Below are 27,291 nucleotides of genomic sequence, written 5' to 3'. Positions count from 1 at the left end.
GAGGACCTAGGACTGAACCCTGTGGTATTCCACTTGTCACTGGTCTGAAGTTGGATTTAGAGTCTGCTACTTTCACAGTGTGTGTTCTGTCAGTGAGCCAGTTGGCAACCCATCTTGTGACATAGGGATTTATACCTAGTTTAGTGAGTTTGTTTATAATTCCAGAGTGGGGGATGGTGTCAGAAGCCTTGACAAGATCTAGATAGGCTGTGTGAACCACCTTACCCTCATCTGCGGCTTTGGTGACTGCTTCAAAGAAGTCTGTCTGGTTTAGGAGACATGATCTGCCTTTTACAAACCCGAACTGGGTAGGGTGCAGAGTTTGGAGATTACCAATGTCATTGTTTATAAGTTCCATGATGATACGCTCCATAGCCTTGCAGACCGGGCTCGTCAGGCTAATGGGGCAGTAGTTCTCAGGGTCCGTGGTGGCTCCCCCTTTGTGGAGTGGGATAACCATTGCTGTGCGCCATTCAGTGGCCACAAAGCCTGAGGTGAGGCTGTGATTGAAAATGGTACTTAGGTGGGGTGCCAGTTCATTCTGTAGTTCATGTAGAACGCAGCCTGGGATGTTGTCAGGTCCCATGGATGCTGTGTTCTTCGCTTTGGAGAGTGTTTTTTACCTGTGCAGCCATGATTACAGGTACTTTGCATTCTTCCGGTATAGAGATGGGCCCTTTAGGGGATGAGAGAGGGGTAAAGTTAGCGCTGAATCTATCTGCCAGGATGTTGGTAATATCAGTTGGTTCTGTATATTTAGTGCCATTGTGCTGTAACTCAGAGCAGATCTGAGTGTTGCCATTGAGATTCTTGACATAGCTATAGAATGCTTTGTGGTTGACTTTAGAATCCGTGGTGATTTTGTTTTCGTAACTAGCTTTGGAGGATTTTATGAGGGATCGGGATCTCAGCTTCTTACTGAGGCTGACCACAGAGTTCCTCCAATCATGGGATTTTACTCTTTTTTTTGCAATGGTTTCTTTCTTCTGTTGTAGAGTTTGTTTATAGCAGGGGACCACCAGATTGGCTTCCTTTTTTGGAGGATAGCATCTTGGTTCTGTTAGGGATTGCACGATCCATGCACTCGTGTAAGTGCTTATAAAGTGCAATTGTAATAGGATTCAGCAGTCATATCTCTATTGTCCATCAGCATGGGTGTCATGAAGTTTGCCACTTCTGTGTTAAAAAACGTGAAGTTGGCTTTGGAGACATTTTTTACGGTGGTTTCCCTAATGGGGGGTGGAGGTGGGATGTGGATGTCTAGGGTGATTTGCTTGTGGTCGAATCTGACCAACGAGGAATTGACCTCTGTTGCCCATGTTGATAATGACCAGGTCTAGGATATTGCTGCCCCTGGTGGGGGTGTGGATAAGTTGATCCAAGGCATTGGAGTTTATGAATTTCAGAAAACGTTGAGAAAAAGAGTTGGTACATGAGTAGTTTTCCCAGTTAATGGTGGGGTAGTTGAAATTGCCCATTATTAGGGTGTTAGGTTGTACCCTAATATTTTCCAGTGTATCAAGAAATGAGGAGTGGGACTCCTGGGGGGCATGGTGGGGGATCTGTAGCAAGCTACAATTTGCATTGCGGTCTTGCCCAGAGTTAGTTGCACTTGGATAATCTCAGATGTATTATGTTGAGCAACTAGCCTGGAGGTGTGGATATCCTTAATGAATATGGACATGCCTCCGCCTTTAGTGCTTCGGTCCAGGTGTGGTATGAATTATAGCCTGGTAATGCAGGGGTGCTCTCTGGAGCCTTGAACCAGGTCTTTGTCACTGCACAGATGTTGATGTTCTCCATTTTAAGGAGTGTCTCGAGTGAGTACATTTTGAGGTTTAGACTTCTAGCATTAAGTAGCATTACCCTCAGAGTTTGCTTGCTTGTACCTATTACGGTGGTGAATTTGTCATTTGAATCTAGACTAAAAAAGGCACTATAGGGGTGGCAAGAGCCTTAGCCAGTATCCGGAATCCCAAGGGCGACAGGTGCAGACCGTCTCTGGCAAAGCATCGTGGTTTGCAGATCATGTCATCCCAGGCAGACAGATACTGGATCCCTTTAGAATGACACCAGAAGCTTAGCCAATTGTTGAAGTCAATCATTTTGTCCTTGTACTGTGGTATAATTCGGGTAATGGCAGGATGCTATTCCTTCCTCATTTGTCAATTGTGTGGGACTGGATTGTTGGTACTCAGCATTTACTTGTAGTTTTGTTCTACTGACAAAAACACTTAATAGTACTGGTCAGTATTTATTATCCATCCATCCACAACCAAGCTTACCATTTTTGCACACTGGGTCGGGGTGTCACTTCAACAGTGACAGTCATCTAGAGCCAAAGTTTACACCGCCAGGTGTCTAGCCCTGTCGAGGCTGTTCTTCCATATTACACACTTGCTCACACATGGCCAGTTTAGATTGTCCAATCCACCTTCTTCATGTGTTTGTAATCTAGGAGTTAAACCGACCCACAGGGAGGAAACCCGCTGAAGCACAGGGATGGGCATACATACTCCACACAGAAGGCAGTACGTTTAAAATGGTGATCAATATGTTAAGAGCTGAGTGGCAAAGTAGCATAGTGGGTGGTGTTTTTGCCTCATAGCAAGTGTTTCTCTGGTTTGATCCTCTGCTAGAATGCTTTTTGGAAATGAAAATACATTTTAGCTAAAGTATGAAAATTAGTAACTACAATAATTGACGCTTCAAAAATACCAGTCTTTTGAAAGTCTGGCAACAAAATACTTGTATTAACCAAATGTTATTAGCTAGCACTTGTGAAACGCAAGTCTAAATGTGACCTGTATAGATCTTCATTAAAAAAGTTGGCATTTGTCTTGTTACTGAATTTTAGCATTGTGTTGCTTTTTGGAAATTGAAAAATGTTTAAGTAAACTTGTGATTTTAGGCACACCAATATCTGTTCATGTTGTTTTCTGTGAATATGTACAATACACTGTACTGTCATGACACAGTTGTTTCCCTTTCACAAGTCGTCATCACTCCCTGCAGGGAACTGTGGCTCGAAGAACAGTCTGAGACATTTAAGGGAGCCTTGAACCATATAGTGTTATCACCCTGTACATACAAAGTTGCCTTTAGTTCCTTGGAGGGGAGATGTCACTCCTATAACAAAATCTGGGGCTTGTAGAAGGCGCATAAGGTAGGTAAACCCAAATCTTGTGTTTTAATGTTATACTGACCTTTTCTCAAATCTACTTTCATGGTAAGTAGACTTAAACAATACTACTTTGTGTCTACATAACTTCCTTTCTCCCTCCCTTGCTCATAGGTAGATTGACAGTATGTTTATAAATAGTAATGAATGTGTTAAGAGCTGTGTTTCGCAAGTGTTCGCTAATAACATTTGGTTAACACAAGTATTGCTTTTTACCAGATTTTCAACAAGGTATGTTTTCAAAGCAGCTTAATTGTAGTTACTAATTTTTCATAGTTTAGCTGAAATGTCTTCATTTCCAAACTGCAGTTGTCTTTTACGCAATATTGAATATTTTTATGATGTATTGTCTTAGAAAAGCTGTGTGAAAAGTTTTATAATGTATTTTAAAGACTTATGACTGTTTTGTATGCATTTTATATATATATATATATATATATATATATATATCCCACAATCTATTTCTCAAATCAGTTTTGACTCTTAAAATATAAACATATGTTGCTTCATTTACAATCTTCCCACTAGCTTTTCATAGTAAATTATTTTCACTGTTTATAATTGTAGCATCAACATTCTTACAAGGCTCTTGAACTACTTATGTAATTGTGCACTTTCATCTTATTTCTTATTACTATAACATTTTATACATATTTGGATTTCCTGCAGGTACTTCAAATGCTGATTAACTTTGCTGAACATTTTATATCCAGGTTTTCAGTGCCTTACTATTCATGTTGCCTGTTGGTGTATGTGTTTGTTTGGCCTTGTATTGCCTTGTGCCCAGGTAGTGGCTGAATATAATAAACAGTAGATTAGATCTGAACAAGGTGGTATTGATGTCTATCTGACAACATCCATTTTTGTCTCCTGACAAAAAATGTGCAGTTAGCTTCTGCCACTGAATTGCACTGGAAGTTTAAACTCAATTTCTTCAGTCAGCATGTGGGATAAGAATGATGTGGTCAGATTTGGTTTACATATATGAAAAATGTCCTGTTGCTGCTGGATAGTGTAGAATTTAAAATTTGTTCCAAACACTGATTTTTAAAGTTTTATATTCAGTCTTTTATTGCCCCTTGATAAATGCAGTTTTAATCTTCTGGACATTTGTAAATTTGTCACACGTTTATAAAATCATTCCTTATTAAATATAAATGATCTGAAGTAGTTAACTTCATTTTATCTGCAACCTGTGGGTATTCGTATCCATATCGGATTCGAGCTGGCAACTTTTTTTTCTAGCATCTGCTCCGAGCTCCTCCCCTACCCATAATACACCACCATCTCCTATCTTTCCACAGATCTCATTTGCCGCGCCATTGTGAGCATCGTGGTCTCCATTGCTCTGAGCTTCAGGGATTGTAAGCGTGTTTACTTCAATCTTTACTGTGTGAAAGTGGTCGTTAGTCTTCCCTTCCTCCCTGTTGTACGCTGTTCATCGGTTCTAGTCCAAAAAAAAAAAGGGGGGGGGGATTCTCATTACAGTAGTCTCTAGGCCCACTTCCCTTCAGTGTGTGTGCTCTAGTGTTGTGTGCTTTCTCTTTCTGGAGTGGCTGTTAGTTTTGGGTTTTGGCTGATCAGCCTGTCCGTTTTTAAAAAAATGCAGTAGTCTGTTTGGGAGTGCCTCATTTGTCTATTCAGTGTACAATTTGTGTCTGTTTTAACCCTAGGGCCCTCAGGGATAGGAAGGCCAAGTTGGTTGCCAAGGGTCTTCTCCCTGCCTTCATGCTGGATTCTGCCACGGCCTCAGTTTCTGGTACACCCGCCAAGCCCCCCCCCCAGGCAGGGATTCAAACTCCCACCCGTGCTGGTGTGGGGAAGATAAAGAGAAAAAGAACACAAGGATCTAATCTCTCATCCTTTGGGAACCTACCCTCCCAATCTAGACAGTCTCAAGCTGACAGCTTGGCTGCTCCAGTTCCCTTGATTGCCAGGACTCCCAGTCTTTCATCCCCTGTTAAATCTATACTAGTGGCTTCTCTTAAAGATTCCACTAGGAAAGTTTATTGCAGTAAATGGAGAAGTTTCTCAATGTGGGCATCTCAGAGAAACCTTAATCCTTTTACAGCCCCTGTTCCAGCGGTGTTGGATTTCTTGACTAGTATTTTTCAGCAAGGAGCTAGTTCCTCCACGGTGAAAGTACAGCTGGCAGCCATTTCTGACTTTCATGTTGGTGAAAATAAGATCGCCCTGGCCCTCCTCTAGGCTGTGTAAAGCCTTTCTAAAAGGCACTTTTCTTTTGCGTCCTCCTATCAAAGATTCGGTTCCTCCATGGGACCTCACTTTGGTTCTCCAGTCCTTTGTAACTCCTCCTTTTGAACCTGCAGGATCAGTGGATTTAAAGTTTTTATCTTGGAAGACAGCATTCCTTAGTGGTTATTACGTCAGCTAGGAGGGTTTCTGAGCTTCAGGCTTGGTCTGCCGTGCCTCCTTATTTGGTCTTCTATAAGGACAGGGTCGCTCTCCGTACAAATCCTTTTCTACCAAAAGTGACATCTCAGTCAAACATAAACCAAACAATTTATCTGTTTTTCTTTCCAAATTTTCAGAACAAGGGTGAATATAAACTTCATTTGTTAGATGTTCATAGATAACTTTGTTTCTATCTTCATAGAACACAACCCTTCCATTAGTCCTATCAGTTATTTGTCTCATTTTCTAAACCTTTTTTGGGAAAGACCATTTTCAAGGTTTCTTTAGCCAGATGGATCACTCTCTGCATTTTACATATTTACAAAGCCAAAGGTTTATCTCCTCCTGGTCTGGTTAAAGCTCACTCTACCAGGTTCATAGCAACTTCTGCTGCTTTTTGATCTAAGGTTCCTTTGGATGATATTTGTGCAGCAGCAACTTGGGCAAATTCACATACTTTTATCTCCCATAACAAATTAGATCTGATTTCCAGAGGGAGAGCATCCTTTGGCTGTGTGGTGCTCAGGAATATCCTTCCATGAGGGCCTCCCACGATTTTTGAGTAGCTGAGGACTTTGTCTCACAGGTTGCAGATAAAATTAAGTTAACTACTTCAGATAAAGAAGTTATGTACTCACCATAACATTCCATCTGAGTAGTTATACTTAATTTTTCTGCAACCTTCCCACCCTCCGGCCCCCTGACCTTTTCATGTGAATAAACATGTTAGGTTAATTTAGTTTGAGTTGCTAAAGTATATGGTTGCAGCAAACTCGATCTGAGGGAAGATAGGAGATGATGATGTATTATGGGTAGGGGAGGAGCTCGGAGCAGATGCTAGAAAAAAAGTTGCTGGCTCAGATCCGATATGGATCCGAATACCCACAGGTTGCCGAAAAATGAAGTATAACTACTCAGATGGAACGTTATGGTGAGTACATAACTTCTTTTTTTATATAAGATTCTGCCAATGGCCATGGTTAGTCAGAATTTAGCAAAGACTGATAAGTTTGTCTCTTCCCAACAAAAGTCTGGCCTGTAACCTGTAGCATCTTCTCTGTTAAAATAATGCTGAAAATTTTTTTTTTCTTTTACTGATTTCCATTATAGCTCATCAAGCACTTTATTTTTCTCATGATTGCTTCACTTAACACTACTGTTTGAGGAGTGTTTTCATCTACTGATTTTACAGTACTTTACAGAAGCATTTAGAATACATTCTTTTCATTGTGCTTATTTTTATTTTGTAGGACCCTGGATCAGGAAACGTGAGCCAAAAATCTGATGAAGAAGACTTTGTTAATGTGGAAGATTTGCCCATCAAGTTGTCTGTTTTCTCTGAGGTATGGCAGCAATGTAATTTGACCTAGTGTCTGAATATCAACTGCATTTCAAAGACAGAAACTAATAGGGGAAGGTGAACTTTACTGTCAGTCTTGTAGTAAGTGCTGTTTGAACTTAGAGGACCCTTTTTTAATGGGATTTAGGATGTGATCCCTTTCCATCAGTCAGAATTAAGCATTATTTTTCAGGAGTACATATATCAGGGAAAACGATCCACTTCAGGCAGTGCATATCATAACATTGCATGTCTTTGCTCACAATTTTTTTCCTATTGTTATCCATGCTATCATCTGTAAAAAAAAAAAAAAAAAAAAAAAAAAAAAAACACTGGCAGTTTGATTCCCTCAACCTCCATTTGCTTATTGTGTGATTCTGAGCATGTCACTTAACCAGATTGAGGTGTTCAGCAAATTGAGCATTGCTACAGTCGTCATAGTTTAAATGCTATTTGTTAATTAATACATAATAGTATGGCATGTGTCACTGTAACAGTACATCCATTACTGGGTAAGGGAACAGCCAAATAATGACAAATAATTGATGGAAAAGGGATTATCAATAGCAAAACCATCAAAGGGAATGTCCTTGTAGGTCAACTGATACAGTAAAAATGTGTTATTTTCTCATTTTCTGATAATGAACATTGTATATTTTTAGAATTTTTAGAATAGCATTACTGTAATCCTACATCCTTCCAGGAAAACCAGCTATGCTGAATTACTGATCTTTTATGGAAAAACTTCTTTACTTTGTAGGTTTTTTCTTTCTTTGAATGGAACTTACATTTTAACGAGTAAGCCTTCATCTTACCTTTGTTTGTTATTTGCCTGCATGCCTGTTCCAGCTGTGTCAAACTTCCCCTGGCACGTAACCATTGTCTGTCTTGTAGATGTTGCCTCATATTCTAGTATTCTAGTAGCAGGTGGTTGGCTTCATGAAAACAAGATTACCATATGCTGCCTTTAATTCTTGTCACATTAGAACATTGGTCATTTTATTGTGTTATCCATAAATGTTTTTCCATACCCACCGAAATAGTTAAATTTGAAAGTCATCTTTGTAGCAGTTTCAGCTAGTAAATTCATATTTGTGAACATTCCACCCATACCTCTCAATTGTCCAGATTTTCACAGATTGTCTGGATTTGTGGCCCATATTCTTGGTCTGTTCCCCATAAAATTTGTGGTTTTCTGGCAAATCACTGGGATGATCTGAGGACTGAAGTCACTAAATAATGACATACGTTTGAGTTTCAGCCTTCAAATCCTTCAGAAAAATGTATGTTAAAACAAACCCTGTTACTCTAGCAACTTACTATGTTTGTAAGAGCAGTATTTAAAATATGTCCCTATTTTTGTTTGTAAGAGCAATATTTAAAATATGTACCTATTTTTGGGCCTTTGTCCAGATTTCTTGCACTAAGAGGTTGAGAGGTATGATTCCACTCCGTGAGAGTTCTTTTGGCCATAGATCTTCAGTGTTTTTCCCTCCTTCGTGGACTAGTCATCTTTAGGCCACCCATAATCATCGAGGGAAATCCAAACCCCAAGTTTCTTTTTTGCATTCTTCCTGAACCTTGTAGTAGCAGAGGTGAGAGCTAGTTTTCTTTATTTTCTTAAGAGAAAGCAGTTTGCAGTCAGAACTGTTTTCAGGACTGAATCTGAAGAACGCTAAATGGCACAAGTACTGTCCTGGCCATTAATTATGAGATTATGACCTCCCCAAGTCTTGTTCCTTTTTCAAGACTTTGAGACTGGCTGCTTTTGCACATTAACAGAAGTCCCCCAAACTCTGGAACCAGAAACAAGGAAGATGGGAAGGAATAGTCACCAACAGCAGTATTCACTGACAGAATGATAAAAAAAAAAAATTGGAGACCGTTCTTCCACTAGCCATAAAAGAGCTACCATTTTACATTTACAGTAGCATATTCTACCTTTGTAAAGGGTCCTGACCTGTGGTGCTTTGGCCTGATCTTGTTTAAAAGCACTCTTAAGCAACTTTCATGTGTTGAAATGTCTCATCAGTAGAGAGACTTACCTGCGATACAACCCCAAGAAAGGTCTGGTGACATCGGAGGAGGAGATTGTAGGGAATCATAGCCCAGTATTTTTATTTGCCTATTTAACTGACCATACAATATCACATTAACATTAAAAATATACTTAAATCTCAGCACAGACATCAACATTTAATGCTATAATCTCCACACACTTCAACAGTTCCTGTCATAAAATTCACCAAATATCAGACAATTCATACGTTCTTTAATTGGTGCTGTTATGTCATCCAGCAGTGTTAATCTATATTTCTGTTCTTTAGGGCATTTACCCCTGAAATAAGAGACTATCATATATACTTGCTAACTCGTGACCGCTAATTTCTACTCCACAGTTGCTGGCCTAAAACTGTCATTCTGCATCACATCTCACCCATTTGTTCCCTAATAATGTAATGTAATCCTAGTAAGGATCTTAATTTCTAAACTGTCAGTTCTTCTCTTTCTGTCAAACTTCCTTAACGTTGATACTCTTAAGTCTTTTTTCAGACATGCCCATAATGCTGTATCAGCATCAAGGTACCTTTGTCTGACATGTTGACCCTAGACAGTGTAATGTTGTAAATCCTTTTGCCGCCACCCCCTTGATTCAAATCCTAGGTATAAAACAGCCCAAACTGTAACACATTAATTCAAAGAAGAAAAACAAAGAGTTCCTGCAATGCAGAAAGAACTCCAGTTAAAAACAACACGTTTAATGCAAGGTTAGAGCTTTCACAGTTAAACACAGCTTCATCTCTTGTTCGGTATATATTTCTCGGAGGTACAGGCCAACACGGAAGGACTGTGGCTGACCAAGTTCGCAGATGACTGCAAACTGGGCGCCATAATCGACTCTCCAGCCGACACAAGCATCCTACAAAAGGGCCTCATAGAAACAGACAACTGGTGCCAGAGCCATGGCCTCAAGCTAAACCCCAAAAAGTGTATAGTCATCCCCTTCGGCAAAAACAAAGTGCCCACAAATTACCACATAGATGGTAATCCATTAAGTACGGAAGAAGTAATTTGGGACCTGGGGACCCAAGTTGATAGCAATCTCTCATTCGACAACCACGTGGCCAAAGTGGTTAGAAAAACATTTTATATAGCCCACCTAATCATGAAGGGATTCACATCTAGATCAGGGGAGGTCATCGTGCCTCTTTACTCATCCCTCATCAGGCCCATAATTGAGTACAATGCCCCTTTTGGGATGTACCTTACCAGACACCTGCAGCAACTGGAAAGACCCCAAAAGTACCTCACCAAGTGGATCAAAGGGCTCAAACAGATGCCATATGCTGCCCGGTTAAAGAAACTCCAGCTCTACTCAGTGGCATACCGCCTGCTCAGAGGCGATCTGTGCCTGGCGTATAAAGCCATGTCCAACCCGGAATTAATGGACATGCTGCACCTCAGAAAATCCAAATCCCATCGAGCTACGCGCTCGAGAGACTTGAACCTCAGCACTGAAATAAATAGGACATGCTGGAAGGACAGATTCATAACTTAGAGGCTCCCTTCACTCTGGAATAAAATCCCAGTCCAGGTTAGGCAGAGTCCCTCATTGACTCTCTTCAAGAGGAATCTTGATGAGTGGATGGGAGATCGTAGATTTACTCCGGGTATCACTTCTGTGTCACTGTTAGACAGAGGCACAGTATACTAACCTCGAAAAAGGGCATAGCAAAATTCATTTAAAATGGATGGCGAAAGCCAAACACACACTGGCTAGGCTTGTAAATGCCCTAGGCAGATAGCCTAGTATGAACCTATGAATCAGACAACATCATAACAAAATCCAAAACTTTTATTAAAAGCAACCAATAGAAAAAGTCTCTTAATTAACAAAGTATATACACTTAAAGTGCCAATACAGACATATGCCAAAAACAAGGAACATACAATGTAGTTAGTGCTTCAGTGGCCTTTGACTTAAAAATGACTTAAGTGAGACCATATCATTGATACCAGGAAATGTATCGGCTTTAAAAAATAAAATCCACTTCTTCTCACATGCTTCCGTTCTGTTTCATGTATCCCTCCCCAAATCTTCTGTTTCTAGCACAAAAAACTTAAATTGATGCTGCACATTATTGGACTGACCATGCTTAGCTAAAGCACAAGTGTCTTTATTATTTTTATTATCTCTTAAGTGCTCAAGTATCCATTCCCTAAACGAACGATTAGTCTTTCTTATATAGTAAGCTCCACAAATAGTGCAGAAACCATAATAAACTATATTTTTTTTGTGCTGCAATCAGCATAGAAGGGAAATTCTATACAGCAGTCATGTATAGGATGCAGAAAGCGGTGCCTATAAAAACAAATCTACATGCACTACACTGCCTACAAGGAAATGTTCCTTGTCTCTGGGAGGAAACTATAGATGATGATTCCCATTCCATCGTCTTGTAGCATAATTGTCTTTTAACAGACAAGTTATTCTTGAATGAAAAGCTAGGTTTGTTAGTTACAATCTCTCTCAGATCATCAGACCCATAGAGTATATTCCAGATGTTCATCGTGTTTCACTGTTACATTCATTACACTTGGGTTATCCTGCTGGCAGGCTACCCGCAGTCGGCCTGAATTCCAAAGTCCTGGCCCGGCGTCGGTTGCGGTTGCCTCTTCCCTGACGTCAGTGCGCAAGGGGTATATACGATGCAGCTGACGCCATTTTCTTCAGTCTTTCTTGCCGCGCGGTGCCCAAAGCAAAAGCAGTTCGCAAGTGCCGGTCGGCAGACTCCTGAGATTTTCGAATTCACATCCAAAGTCTTCATTAAAGCAAAGTACCCCATTGGGGAAACTTTTTTCTTGCTCCAGACCAATGTCAGAATAAGTTAACAATTGTATTTCTTGTGGGAAGCAAATACCTCATAAGGATTTTCACTGTTACTGTATTCCTTGCCTAGGCCCAACCACGACGTTGTTTGTTGTCGGTTTTGTGCTAGATTTAACCAACGCACTATTAAGCGTCAGTACGATTTTGCTTTTCATTACTTTGGCCACAGATTCAATTATACAATGCCGGTGGAACAACCGACTACCAGAGTCTATAAAAAACGCAAGGATAAAGACAAGGACAGGTATCCAAGGTCCAAAACCGACTATGAGGCTTCCTCTAAGCTAGTCACCGGTTCTCAGTGAGGCGCTTTCACAGCCCCTGATGCACGCTACCTCAGAGCCACAGGCCGCTTCCGACTCCCACGTGGTGCTGACTGGGCCTCTGGAACTCAAGGTATTGGATCCTCGGAAACTATTCCCTCAGATGTGTCCGGAGCCGCTGTGCAGGCATCTGCTGCTGAGGGTTTCTTCAGACCTACACAGTTATATGTAAAGACAAAGAAGCAAGTACAGCATTCTCCAGGACATACTTCCATGCCTAAAAAACAGGTGCTCAAAATGGTCGAAGACCTTATTACTTTGATCAGGGGTTCCTATCCCCCTCCTGATAAGAGGCCTAGGCAAGAGACAGAATATGAATCGTCAGATCAGGTTTCCATTTCCTCTGATTCCTCCTCTGATCAGGAATACTCTTCCTCCGTATGAGGATTCTGATGCTGAAGAATCTATTCCTTCAGCTTTCTCCTCCTGAGGATTACTCTTTTGGGGAAACCCTGCATACTATAAGGGAGCACTTTCATTGGGAGAGCCAGGATTATTCAGAATCCAAGAAAAGGCTCAGAGATTTTCTTTTACTTCCTCAACACAGGCCCCTTGCTATTCCTCCTGTTCTGGACATTGTAGATGTTTTTTCAGAGTCTGGCCTGTCTCCAGACTCTATACACCCTGCACCCGTTAAGCTAGACAGGTACTACAGGGTTCCAGACTCTCATAAATTTCCATATAAAAACCCTGCTGCTGACCCGGAAACTATATCTCAGGGTCCCAAAGGGGTCAAGGCTTCCACTGCAAAAAACCCTGTTCCCTATGATAGGGATTCTAGAGCATTGGACAGATGGGGGAAAAAAGTTTACACTTCTGCTACCTTGGCTGTAAGGGCTTTAAATTGTCAGTTTCATGTGCTTAAATATCAGCAATACTTAATGTCACTGTTAAAACAGAAAATGTTGACAAATTCTGAATGTGCTGAAAACAAGGAAACGCAGGATTTATTGCATGCAGCTGAACAGGTGGGAAAACATACTTTGCAATGTGGTTTTGATTATTTGGAGAACTTTTGTAGTGCCGCTGTAACGGGTTCTGTGATCAGGAGGAATGCTTGGTTAAAGGAACAGAATCTGCCTGATCATGTTAAAGCAAAATTATTAGATGCTCCATTACAGCATAATACTTTGTTTGGTGTTAAGGCAGAAGAGGTGTTGAAGAAAATGGTGGATAAAGCGAAATCTATGCAGACAGTTAAGGATTTCTTACAGTTACAGCCACCCAGATTTAGCAGGAACTGGCCTTCATAAAATTGGTCCTTTCCAGTGTCAGATAGGCCACAGAGAGGCAGATGCAGGCGCCCCTAGAGGCAGATCCCAGCCCCAAGGCTCATACAGGCCTAAACAATGGGGTGCTTCTACCTCCAAAAGCGGAGAAGACAAATCTCAACCCTATAGGAAACAGTCCCAATGACTTTCCTCTACCAGTACCAAACACTTATCTTTTGGGCGCCCCCTTAGGGGGGAAACTAGCACTTTTTTCACAAAACTGGCACATGATCACCCAGGACCAATGGGTCTTGAAGATAGTGTCTCAGGGTTACAGGTTCCACTTTCACACCCTGTCAAAGGCAAAAGGCATGCCAGACCTGCTACACAATTAATGGGCAGAGGCACAAAAGCAAGTTTCATCCCTCATGGACATGAGGGCCATTCAGCGAGTACCACTACAGGAGCAGGGGCAAGGAATTTACTCACGTCTTTTCTTGGTACCCAGAAAGGACAAAGCCTGGAGACCATTACTGGACCTGTCTATTCTAAACACTTTTCTGGACGTTCCAAAATTCGAAATGTTGACACTACAGCAGCTTCTTCCCATGCTGGGCAAGAAGGCTTGGCTGGTAACCTTGGACTTAAGAAGCATACATGCATGTCCCAATCAGACAATCTTGCAGAAGATACCTCAGATTCATAGCTGGCTCAATGCACTACCAGTTCTCTGCACTGCCCTTTGGCTTATCTACTGCTCCCAGTGTCTTCACAAAATGCCTGGCAAAAGTAATTGCCTTTTGCAGTCAAAGAGGAATTCAAATATATCCCTACTTGGACGACTGCCTTATTCAAGGAGAGAACAAGGACATTCTACTAAAGCATCTGGCGTTTGTAAAAAGATTGCTAATTTGCCTAGGGTACACAGTAAATGAAATCAAAACTAGTACCCTCTCAAGAGATAATATTCTAGGGTGCAAGCTTAAATACAACTGCCCAGATGGCCTATCTCACGCCAGCCAAACAAAGGCAACTGACTTCTTACTTCGAAATGTTGGCACCAAAAACCCAGTTATCTGCAAGAAATATTCTGCAGGCTTTGGGCTTCATGGCATCCTGCATTCTGTTAATTCCATATGCAAGACTGCATATGAGGAAACTTCAATGGTATCTAAAAAGTGTTTGGACTCAACATTGCCACAGCCTGGAAAAACTTATCACCCTCATTCCCTGCCTGCAGCAGGAGTTTCGATGGTGGGCACAGGCCTGTCACCACAACAAGGGACAGCATTTCACTTTACCCACGGCCAGGCAGACAATAACAACAGATGCATCAGATTATGCCTGGGGGGCCCACATGGCAGGAAAATATATTCAGGGCACATGGCCCACAAGCCAAATGCATCTTCATATCAATCTAAAAGAAATGCTGGCTGTCCAGAATGCCCTGACAGCTTTCAAGGATCTACTTCATCCAGGACAACTGCTGATAAAGACGGGCAATACTACAGTCATGTGGTACATAAACAAGCAGGGAGGCACGCATTCCTACCCCCTCTGCAGACAAGCCATGATTTTGTGGAACACAGCATTGACTTATCAAGTACACCTGCAAGCACAATTCCTGCCAGGAAATACAAATACTGTGGCAGACAAACTAAGCAGAAACCTCATGGATCCTCACAACTGGAAACTAGATCCACAAATCTTCAGCATAATAACAAGGAAATGGGGATGCCCAGACATAGATCTATTTGCCTCCCCTCACAACTGCCAACTACAGAGATTTTGTACAAGGACTTATCACAAGCTAGCATGGAAAGTGGATGTTCTATCATTCCGCTGGAAAAACCTTACAGTATGTGCCTTTCCTCCACTACCTCTCCTCCCCAAGGTACTCCTAAAGGTCAGACAAGAGAAGCCAAAAATTATCCTAATTGCCCCAGACTGGCCACACCAGCACTGGTACCCAATCCTAAAGAGCTTGTCTCAAGGCCCAGCCTGGACATTACCTCATATTCCTCATTTACTGACCTAACAAAGCAATCAGATACTGCACAGCCAATTCAGAACCCTATATCTGGCTGCATGGCGGATAATGTAACCATTCAGGACACACCTCTGTCCAAAGCAGTTATAGATGTTATTCTGGAGGCTAGGAGGCCCAGCACCAGAAAATCATATGCAGAAAAGTGGAAGAGATTCTGTGCTTGGAACTAGGCACAAGGGATTGATATGCTTGTACCAAATATTCCTCAGATTTTACAATACCTAACTGAGATGTGGACAAAGGCCTATCCTTTTCATCGATGTAAGATCCATGCCTCTGCCATTTCAGCTCATTACAATATGGACCCACCTATTTTTTCACATCCATTACTAAGGCAGTACCTAAGAGGGGCCAAAAACATTAGACCCCCAAGAAGAGCACCAATACCTGCATGGGACTTCAACTTTGTCTTGGAAGAGCTCACACTGCCTCCTTTTGAGCCAGCCAATACAGCTGTGATAAAATTCTTATCATGGAAAACAGCTCTGCTCCTAGCAATAACTTCAGCAAGAAGAGTCTCAGAGTTACAGGCATTAATGGCTGTGGAACCTTTTATCATTTTCCATCCAGACAGGGTTTCTCTAAGGACAAACCCAACATTTATGCCTAAGGTAGTATCCAGTGTGGCTCTTAATCAAACCATTCATTTGCCTACTTTTTATCCAAATCCCCAGAATAAAGGCGAGAGACTTCTGCATTCTTTGGACATAAACAGACAGCTACGCTTCTACTTGGACAAAACTAAAGCTTTCAGGAAGACTGAATAACTTTTAGTGGCATATGCTGCAGGATCACAAGGAAAGGCCATCTCAAAGTAGACTATTTCAAAATGGATAGGTCACTGCATTCGTTTCTGCTATTCACAACATAGCAAATCAGTGCCCAAGGGCATTAGGCCACATTCGACCAGGGCAGCAGACCTCAGCAGCCTTCCTCAGAGGAGTACCAACCCAAGGATATTTTGGAGGCTGCAACTTGGACTTCAGTGCACACTTTTACAAAGCACTACCACTTGCCTCTTTACTCTAAATCCAGAGCAGGCTTTGCCACTGCAGTTCTGCAGGGCCTCATAGCCTCTCCTAATCCTATTTAGGCCCAGCCATCCAACCTCAGCTTTGGGAATTCAACCTAAGTGTAATGACTGCAACAGTGAAACACGATGAACATAGTACAGTTGTGTACCTACCATAAATGTAGATGTTCGAGTGTATTCACTGTTGCAGTCCAGGTTACCCATCCCCTGTTCTTTGCTGGGACTTATCTGTACCTCTCTATTCTATACAACCTATGTGGTGTATTTGCTTGTAGATGAAGGTATTGCTTATTTTAGTGAATGCTTTTTATAAGCAATGTTTTTAGCCTACCCTTTTGGGGGCACTTGACATCTGGGGCAAGAAAAACTGAAGAAAATGTCGTCAGCTGCACACTGACGTCAGGGAAGAGGTGACAGCAACCGATGCCGGACCAGGACTTTGGAATTCAGGCCGACTGCGGGTAGCCTGCCAGCAGGATAACCCAAGTGTAATGACTGCAACAGTGAATACACTCGAACATCTACATTTATGGTAGGTACACAACTGTACTTTCCTCTTGATGTCACAAAGTATGTTGACATCACTAGAGAACGTCAAAGGAAATCTAACTCTATGTTCCTTCTGAGGCCTTGGAGAAGTCTGTGTCATGGAGAGGGACTTCTGAGAAAAAAGTTCTACCCCCCTCTTATCCTTCTTTTTAAGCACAGATTCTATACAATCATCAATCTCCCTTTCTTTATATCCTCTGGCCATGAAATATTTTTTTAGTCTATTAACTGCATCTAGTAGCTGTTATTGGGCAACCTCATCATCCTTATAAACTGCCCAGTAAGGACATTTCTAGGAATATGTTGAGGGTATATACTGTTTCTATGCAGTAAGGTATTTTTCCTCACTTCTTTCCTATAAAGCCCTGTCCTAAAAACCCCCATCTCGGATCTCTGGACTCTCATGTCCAGAAATTCAGTCTGTCTTGTTGAATAATTGTGGGAAAACTTCAAAAACAAAGTAGTAATATGCAAATAATCAATAAAAGACAACGGCTCTTCTTCACTTCCTCCCCACAAGAGAAAAACATCATCCACGAACCGCTTGTACCAAATAATGGATGTATTCCATATACTGTTGGTCACCACAACATCACCCATTTGGCCAGTACAAGGTTGACTTAGCTATTGGCACAGGCTGTGCCCATAGCCACGACAACCTTCTGTAGATAATAGTCTGTACCAAAAATAAAAACATTGTTTTCTAATGTAATCTCAGTTACACTACATATAAGATTAATTCTATCTTTCGAGTAATGTTTACCCAGCGCCAACAAGTCTCTGTCCCGCAATCATTGGGGATGACAGTAAACCGTGAGCCTATATCTAATGTAACCAAATAAATCTCTTTCTCTGGGTCTAGCTCAACTGTCCCTCTATAAAGATCTTCCAGGGAACTCTTGGTATCCTTCAAAATAGTAGGCTGTTTATCCACAACAGACCGTAGCATTTTTTCAACAAAGATCGATAGAGGTTCTGTGACCCATCCTGAAACAATAGGGCGCACAGTGCATCCATAAGTCTCTTATGGACCTTGGGTAACCCATAGATCATTGGAATAGTGGGAGTCTCAACACTAAAGTAATTAAACAAATCCTTTGTTGTTTTCCTGGTAATGAGTAAATCAAACACCAAAAACATCATCTTCTCTATTAAAGCTTGTAAAACATTTCTACTAATGACCACAAATGTATTTTGATCACTAAGTAGTATCGACATGCTCTTAAGGTACATATCCTTATCTAGCAGAAAAATCTCTCCCTCTTTGTCAGCAGGGCAAAATTCAACAGTTATAACTTTTTTTAAGCTCTGCAAGGGCTTCACAGTCAGTCCTACTTAAATTAAAATAGACGGACTTGCGTTCTTTCATAATAGTCCCTAATCTCATTTTCACAGATATTGCAAAAAGCTTCAACAGACGGATGAATTTTAGGCACAAACGTACTTGTTTTTTAAACACATTATTGCCTGTATCTAAACATGAGAAGGTAGCAGATAGTTAAATTGCTAGCAAACATTCTCAGATTCAGTAAAACGTCCAACATTTCTGACTTTCTAGACGGTACAAACGACAGTCCTTTATTTAAAACAGAACACTGAGCTTCAGTCAGTTGCAATTGGGAAAGATTAATAATCAAGTTGTTCTTACTGCACTTCGAGTGTTCCTGTAAACTGAGAGATCTCTCAGTTCTCTGCCTGTGGTATTTGGTGTACTCTCCCACTTCTCCCTTGGCTCTGCGAGCGACCATTCCGTTGTATATGTTTTATCGGTAATGGCCCCGGTAAAGGAAAAAGGCGTTGTCCTTTAGATGTAGCACCAATCACTGAACTCGTAGAAGCTTCAGTTGTTCCTGAATCAACATGATTGGCCACATAAGTTTAGGAACTGGTAGAGGCCATAGGATTGCCCTGAATTACAGTAACTGATGTACTAGTAGGGGAAGTACTCTAATTGCTGGCATCATCACAGGGGCAGTCATTCTATTCACAGTCTCTTGTAATACATTCAGACACAGATTGAATGTCTTCATTGACAGTTGCTCATCTAGACCAAGCAAAAGTGGCACCTTGTCTAAAATCGGAGAATCTTTGAATTTTTACTAGTACTTTAGTTGAGTTCCGCATCCTGATTTTCATTTTTATTTTCTCCTATAAGACATTAATTTCATTACAAATGTAATCTACTTTGTGGCCTTACTTTATACTCCGTTTTTAACTATTAACGGGCAAATCAACCTTACTTCATTTGCTAAATTCTTCAGTTTTACTGCATTCCACCATTTTATATTACTGGCATGTTTTGCCCTTTCCATTATCGACTGTGCCACCTAGCTGGAGAGCTGTTTTTTTTATTTATTAATATTCATTAAAATTTGGAAAAACCACGGATATAAAATGCTCAGTGTTATATTTCAATTTGAACTTGACTTTTGATGCACAAGCCCAAATAGCTTCAAATAACCCTCTTCACTACTATAGCTGCACACACTTCTCTCAAATCATCAAACATTTCTCACCTTGTCTCTGTCGAAAGGCCTGAGTCTTCAGTACCCACTCTCTCCAGTCTCTCAATAAACAAATTGACCCATAATTTGGGAAATTGTACTTGTTATACTAATTAGTACAATTTCCCTTGCAATTTATGACACCAGTACTGCTGTCTTGAAAAGTATTTATTTTGCCTCAGAAGCTGTGTCTTTAATTTGTCCAAGTTTGTGTCCTTGTATAGCTAACTGTATAAATTTCACACAGGATGTCCTTATTAAATGCTTCATATTGAAACTATAATAGTCTCATTCTATTTGCAATATTAACCTCTCAATCTCATTGTTGGAACCCCTATTTTTGGAATACTTATTAAAACCCACAATATGCAGGATTCATGCAATGCATGTAAAACTGAAGTAATGGATTCTATAGTTATACTATGCTAATTAAATGTGCACATTTGTAACAGTCATAGTATAATAATTTTGAATAGCTAAAATTGTAATAAAGTGGCCATGATATACTTTGTTTGCTGTTTATAAATGTCACCTTCATAGCAGCAGCATCTTTAATCATAAGTCTTTAAGTAAGTCATTTTTCTTAATTTAAAATATATTTTCTTTAAACATTTGCTGTTTGCTTATATTACATACTGTGTTAATACAAACTTATATTAATCTCATGCAGGAAACTTACGTTGAATGTTTGATTTTTTTCTGTGTTTTTTCTTCTTGCTGTTGTCCACCCTCCTCTTCACTAGGGGGTGATCTGATCAAAGGCAGCTAGCAACAGTACTTTATCAGTATAAGGCGTTACTTCCCATGCACATGACTGAAGCATCCAAGGAATTGTCATGCAGCGACCATCTCGATGTATGTACATTGTGTGTTTGTCTTTTCAAGGGCTGGATGTCAGCCCTCGACTACAAGTAAAGGAAGATGTGTGGTTTGTGTTTCGTAACAGAATTCTTTTGCTAAGGGCCTTTTTAAGGCATTCCAATTGTTAGTGTGCCTCTTCACATACACAAGGAAAACTCCGTATATAGCCATAAATGCTTCAGACTTGGCTTGGGGAGTTATATCCAGGCGAATCAAAGTGCAGGACCTTTTAGACAGACAGTTCAAGAAGAAACACATCAGTGTAAAAGAAATGATAGCCCTAATAAATGCTTTGAAAACTTATCATTTGTGGACTCCGGGACCTCTTCCACTAATTTCAGACAACCTGTGATGTGGTGTATAAACTTATACACGTCTTTACTCTGTTTGTAAACTAAACATGTTACTGTGGGAACTTGCGGTTCAGCACATTATAACTTAAGGATTCTTGCATTCCATCAGAGCAGAACATTGTGTCAGACACTTTGAACAGATCTAGGACAGGTCCCATGAATGGAACCTACACTCCAGGGGACTTCAAGGACATAATCCCCCAGTGGAGATCTCCAAGTAGATCTGTTTGCCTGCATTCACAACAGACAGCTTAAGAAGCTTAATTCTGCTTCAGGACTGTTTTCACAAAGGCTGTAAAGACCAATGCATTTTCTTTTCCTCTGGACGGGAAAGTTCCCATGTAAATTTCCAGCCTTTCCTCTGATAACTGTAGCTCTTTTAAAGATCCAAAAGGACTCACCAAAGATAATCCTGGTTAATTCCCTTTTGGCACAGGCAACATTCATAATTCCTTCTCATGAAAATGGATAAGGACAATTGCTGCAGTTTTCCTCACTGAATGGATTTACTCACACATGACAAGGGATATCTGGGTCATCCCAACCTTCAGAAGCTTTAACTAATTACATGGAAGATAGCGTTTTGATCACATTTAAGAAAACTTTTCTCTGTGGACATGCAGTAGGTGTTAAAGGAGGCGAGGAAAGAAACCTGCTACATAAAAAATCTTGGGTTGCAAAATAGAAAAGATTTTGTAGTTGGTGCTAAAAGGAGAACCAGGACCTTTACAAGATGGATGCCTCTCTGGTTCTATATTACCTGTGTGAATTACTTAGCTTAGGCCTTTCCTGTTCCATTAACATTCACATGTCCATTTCTGCCTTTAGAATCCCCCTTGTTCTTATTCTAAGTAAAACACTTGAAAGTGGTTTTGCATATTCAGCCACTAAGAAAACAGGTGGCTCCTTCTTGGGATCTTAATTATATCATAAAAATACCCTCTCTTCCACCTTTTGTTCCAGGTCATGGGGCATTCTTTGCAGTTGTGTAAATGCTGAATTTCATGTTTAATGGCAACTTAACCCTCCCACAGTTTTCACAGGGGTAGGATAATGCTGAGAGTCAGTCATTCTTAAAGTGGTTTCTCAGTTTAAATCCACCCATTCATCTCCTTGTCTTAATACATAATCTAGTTGAGTGCAGACAATTCTGGTACTGCATTGACAGGATAAAGGATTTTACAGCTTTGGGCTAGCTTGTCATTTCTTTTGATTAACGATTAATGGGCAACCAGTGTCGAAATGAATACTTTGTTTCGCTGTTGAACTATGTTCATTTTTTGCTTCTTACATCATAGCCTGCTCTTCTCTTAGAAGGCTAAGGCTCATTCTACCAGAGCAAATGCTACTTCTGTAGCATTTTGGAAAGGGGTAGTATCTAGATGTATTCTAGAAGCAGCTACTGGGTGATCTGTACGTTTATAAAACATTACAAGATTGACTTCTTTTCGAGGGCCAGTTCAGGGTGTGCTAGCTCTATTCTTTAGAGGATTCTGAGTTCTGACCCGCAATCTTCCTCCCTTGCTGTCTAGGCTTTGGCAGTTGTCCCTTAGAGATTTATCCTGCTGCAAAAGTGATTTAATGATAAGTATAGTACAGCTGTGCAAGTAACCATGCTATATCTGTAAATGTTCAAATCAATCACTGTTGTGGTACTGCAGCCCACCCACCATTCCTCTTTGTCTTTCCATCTCATACTTACTCACTCTAAATTGTGTGCAAATCCTGTCTACTGGGGAGTTATTTAAAAATACCTTTGCAAATACTTCCTTGCAGAAGTCATAAGCCTTCTGAACTTTGCTGCTTACTCAGGAGCCCTACAAATTATCCTGTTGGTCCTCTAAATTGCCTGTCTATTCTTTTTTTTTTTTTTTTTTTTCAAATCTTTTCTGTCTTCTTCTGATGATTTTTTATAGTTATGCAGTATTATATACCCCCTACCAATTATCCATTTTTAACAGCATAGTCTATTGTAGGCTCAGTTAACTCTACCAAAGTTGGTCTTTCACTTATCATTCTCCCATCACTTTTTATTTGTCTATACTCTGTTAATAGCCCTTAATATGCAAGGCATTCTTTAACTTGTAGTCCAAACTCCTGCTTAGTGTGGATTCATGTTGCTAGATCAGCACAAATATCAGTGACAGCAGATTGTTTGCCAAAAGTACTAATGGCAGACCCATGAGAAAGTCTTTTATTGCAGGGGGCAAGTCCTTTCACACACCCAGACTTGTATATACCAATTTCAAGACTGCACAACAGTGGAAAAAGTTGAATACTCCCGTCACTGAAGTAGTTTTGGCAAACTTGAAGTCCACATCTTACCTTCGCTGAAATTGCTGTCAATCGGCACGATTTTCTACTTTACTGACAGTTGATATGAAAGTCTTGACTGAGTAGGTGCCCATTTTCAGCAGAAGCCTGGGGAGAGAAGCTCCAAAGTATTACAAAATCATTTTAAGAACTATAATTTTACAAGCTTCAGAAATAATACAAAACCATATATTGTATAATTATACCAAATTAGACATTAGTTAAAATAGATACAACTTTTATGACAATGTAATATTTAGAGAAATTTTTCCCAGTTTAGAGAAATTAAAGGTATGATAGTATAATACAAACATGAATTACAATGTGAAGTGAGAGAAAAAAAAATGGGGTTATGGAGAAATTGATTGAAGTTAAAGTGAGTAAAGAAGAGGGGAGTAAGGAGGTATAAGGTATGAATATGTACTTCATATTTAGGGATATAGTTTATCCTGGGGTTGAGCAAGAACAGAGCCAGATCTTGGTTAGGAAGTTTTTCACAATGGTTTGAAAGCACTAGAGGAAGAGTGGTGACCTGATGGGTACAGTTAGGAAGTTGCAGGCCTTAGCAACATGGTACAGATGCAGACCATGCTCAGCAAATTTGATAGATTTGTAGACAGAGAGGTTTTTGGTCATTGGGTTGTAATGAACCATGTGTGGGAACATAGTTGTGTAGAATATTTAGCGCCAAACAAGGATACGGATGCTGAATAATTTTATAGGTAGCAAAAAGCTGTATATATGTTAGTTGATGGGGTAGTTCTAAGCAGTGTTGGCTTTTTAGTGCTGTATAGTGGTGAGTTCTGAAAGGAGTATTTGCTGCAACTTTGCCATCCCCTTCCATATTATTTGCTTCCAGTATCTTGGTTCGTTTGCTAATCTCCTCCAGTAAATTCCAGACCCTTCTTGCCTGTTTTCTGTACCTCTACTTGCAGACATCTCTGTTGCTAAAATCTTCCTCCGTTCCTATACTGGCTTAGGTCTTAGACTACTTTCTGCTGCTTTATAAATTTATTGTTCAGTGTGGTGGTTGTTCTCCATAAGGACTTGCCTCAGAAGTCCGTCTCCTTAGGGACTTGCCTCAGAAATCCTAGTCCCTCCCAGACTCCCTGTAGCTCCACTTCATCATTTTCTCTTTTTAACTTATAACTGTCTGAGTTACTGCATACTTTAACTACCCCATTCAAATCAGGTAGCACTAAACCACTTTGTTTTATGGGGGGGGGGGGTATCTTAACTCTTCCTCTCATCCCTCTTGCAAACAAGTTCTTTAAACTGTTTGTCAACCAGAGGAGAAGTTGTAAAAGACAATAAAAATACACCTGATCCTATATACAAGACTAAGGGGACTACAACCATTTTCACTGTTTGTATCTTGCTATTTATCTTGGTAATCAAGAGCTTTCAGTTTTTTCAATTTTTGAATTACATTCTGCTTAGCCTGTTTCCAGATGTCCTTAGCTAGCACAGCAGAAGCCTTCTGAATCCATACACCTAAACACTTCATCTTATGTTCCAGTAAGTTTAGGTATTGCTGAACCATGCAGGAAAGATCGTTCTGTTGCTATAGCCTTTGTTTTATGTTTATTTATTTTATATTCAGAAAAGACTTGAAACTGTCTGTATACTTTTCACAACACCAAAGTATAAAACAGTGTAATCTGCAGATAAAGCAAACTTATTGTGATTACCACAACAGTTATAGTTTTGAATTTGTGAATCTCGTATTTTCTTTGCAAAAACATGTCTATATATAAAGAAAATGACACAAGGGAAGAGAACATCCCTGCTTGGTTCCCCTCTTCAAATATAGCTCGTCAGGGACCCTCCATATATCCTTCTTGTTATACTGTCAGGGAACCCAAATATTATCATTGCCCCTGCTCATAAAATCCCGGTTGACTCTCTTGAATGCTTTCTCTGTATCACTACTCACCAACAGTAGTGGTGTTTTCTTAAACTCTGCTTTCCTGTGGTTCATCACTGTTCTGTTAGTGTTATCAAATGTTTGTTTGCACTCCACAAAACCATGCTGATCCATATTTATCAATTTTAATAACACCTATGCCATGATTTTAACTGGTATAGACATAAACACTTCATATATATCCATTTCAAAATCATTATTATACAACTATACAACTGGATCTAAAGGGTCTTCATCCTGTTCAGTTAAAATAGCTATCACAGCTTTCTTCCAAGATGCTGGTACTCTTCCCCCCCCCCCCCACCCCCCTTTATACACATGCACACACCTTTTAAAATGTCTTCATGCAAAGCTTTCCAGATCTTTTATCACTTTCTTCCCTCCTAAATTCCAAGTTTCCACAGAAACACTACCTTCTCCTCGAGAATTCCCTACTAATTTATTATATGTCACTGTTTTTATTTCATCTTTTCTGTCTTATCTGTTTGTTGTCCATCTTCTGTAAATATTTCCATTTGTGCCTTTCCTTGTTTTCTCCATTGCTCTGATTTATAGAGATGTTCATAAAATTTCCAGAGTATCTCTAATACTTCCTATAGAACCTGTCAGTATTTTTCTTGTTATAAGCTCCTTAAATTCTGATGAAGCTGTCTATTTCTGTTGCACTCTGGAGTTGCAAAAAACAGTTGCTTAACAGCAATATTTTTGAACTCACGCATTTTGTCCAGGTCAAAAATTTTCAGTCAGTGATATCTGTGTTACTGCAACATGGGCTTCTTTGCATTTCTTCACAAGATACTATAAGCAGGACATGATCTCCAGGTCTGGGGTGGCCTTCAGTTTTACTACCATCACAGGTATCCTGTTATGGCACCACCTATGAGGATAAGCTAGAAACGTTGTCCTCCCCAACTAGAGGTACAAGTATCCTAGACCTAGTACTCTAAAAAATGGGGGGGGGGGTGTTACTCCCTCCTGTGCGTTAATTGCTCCTTTGTAAGATCTGACCACAAAATGATCTCCTTAGTATTAAAACAAACCTAGAACACCCATCAAACTCCAAACCTGTTAAGAACTTTGCTAAGATGAATTACCTCAAACTAAATGACAGCTTATTAAACTTCCAAGCCCCTCTGAACCTGGATGACACTGAGACCTATTCTGAGCTGTACACAAAAGCACTGTACAACCACATTCGTAGCTGAATAGAGGCGGCAGTACTTGTCTGAGTCAAGCCTATGATTACTGGCAAAAATAAATCACCCTGGTGGACCCCTAGCATGAATAGGCTATTCAATAAAAGGAAAAAATACTCTCCAAAGCCAAGCAGGAACAGACAAAACAGTGTGAAAAGATATTTGCCAGTCTAAACAAACAAATTAAAGAACTGGTCAAATCTGCCAGAGCAAACTCTGAGGCAAAGATAGTCTCCCAGATGAAAGATAACCATAAGTCTTTTTTAAATTATGGTCATAATCTGAGAGGAAATGCTCAATTATGTGCCACGTTAAACACCAATAGCAACCATTACATCCAGTTTGAAACTATAGCAAACCTGCTGGCTGAGTTTAGTTCAAACTCCACCCCCCAGTCACCTTCCACCACACCCAAAAAGTACCTACAACCATCCCCCTCTTGGTCATTACAAGGGAACAGTTCCTTACTGTACTTGCAAAAGCCAAAACAAAAATCAGCTTCCATGGGTCCCAACAACATTCCAGAATGTTTCTTAAGTAGCTTAAAATAGAATCTGTCAGGGCCACTAGAAATGCTGTTTAACCACATTTTGTGGATGGGCTTTGTCCAGAGGAATGGAGGACTGCAGCAGTTCTCCCTCTACATAAGGGGGGACCCAACAACTGACCCAGGGAACTACAAACCCATAAGCTTGACTAGTCTTATCTGCTAGGCCATGGATAGAATTGTCATGGACCTGATTAATAACAACATAGAAACTCTCCAAACACTGGACCAAACCTTTGTCAGAGGGGGGGGTGGTCTTACCTGCTCAATCTGGAGGACGACTTCGAGAAAGGCTACAGGGCAATCAATCAGAGTACAAATGGTACACGCCGCTTATCTAGACCTGGCCAAAGCTTTCGACACATTCCTCCACTGTGGGATCATAGCTAAACTTACTGAGTTATGTATATACCTCTACATCATCAGATGGATAGCTAACTGGCTCACTGACAGGACACATGTCTAGATAGGTGAATCCACTTCCAATAAGAAACCTGGTACTAGCGGTGTCCCACAAGGCTTAGTGTTGGGACCCCTCCTGTTTGGTATATATTTCTCTGAAGTAAAGGCTAATGTTGGGGGCCCCTGGCTCACCAAG

At 40.4% G+C, this 27,291-nt stretch overlaps 1 protein-coding gene across 1 annotated transcript in view; it reads left to right on the top strand.

Annotated features, from left to right (window-relative positions):
• Window positions 1-27,291, top strand: part of PCM1 (pericentriolar material 1) — a gene marked incomplete at its 5' end in the record, with an annotated part of 3,258,627 nt that overhangs the window by 3,128,854 nt on the left and 102,482 nt on the right. The window contains one exon of the mRNA XM_044063494.1: window positions 6,847-6,939. Coding sequence (XP_043919429.1) covers window positions 6,847-6,939 — 93 coding nt within the window. The remainder of the gene's footprint in view (window positions 1-6,846; window positions 6,940-27,291) is intronic.

The sequence above is a fragment of the Protopterus annectens genome, chromosome 2.part1, assembly GCF_019279795.1.
Source record: "Protopterus annectens isolate FY-2018-M chromosome 2.part1, PAN1.0, whole genome shotgun sequence".
In the NCBI taxonomy this organism is placed as follows: Eukaryota; Metazoa; Chordata; order Ceratodontiformes; family Protopteridae; genus Protopterus; species Protopterus annectens.
Note: the sequence above shows the minus strand (reverse complement) of the source record. Positions and strands in the feature narration are given on the sequence as shown.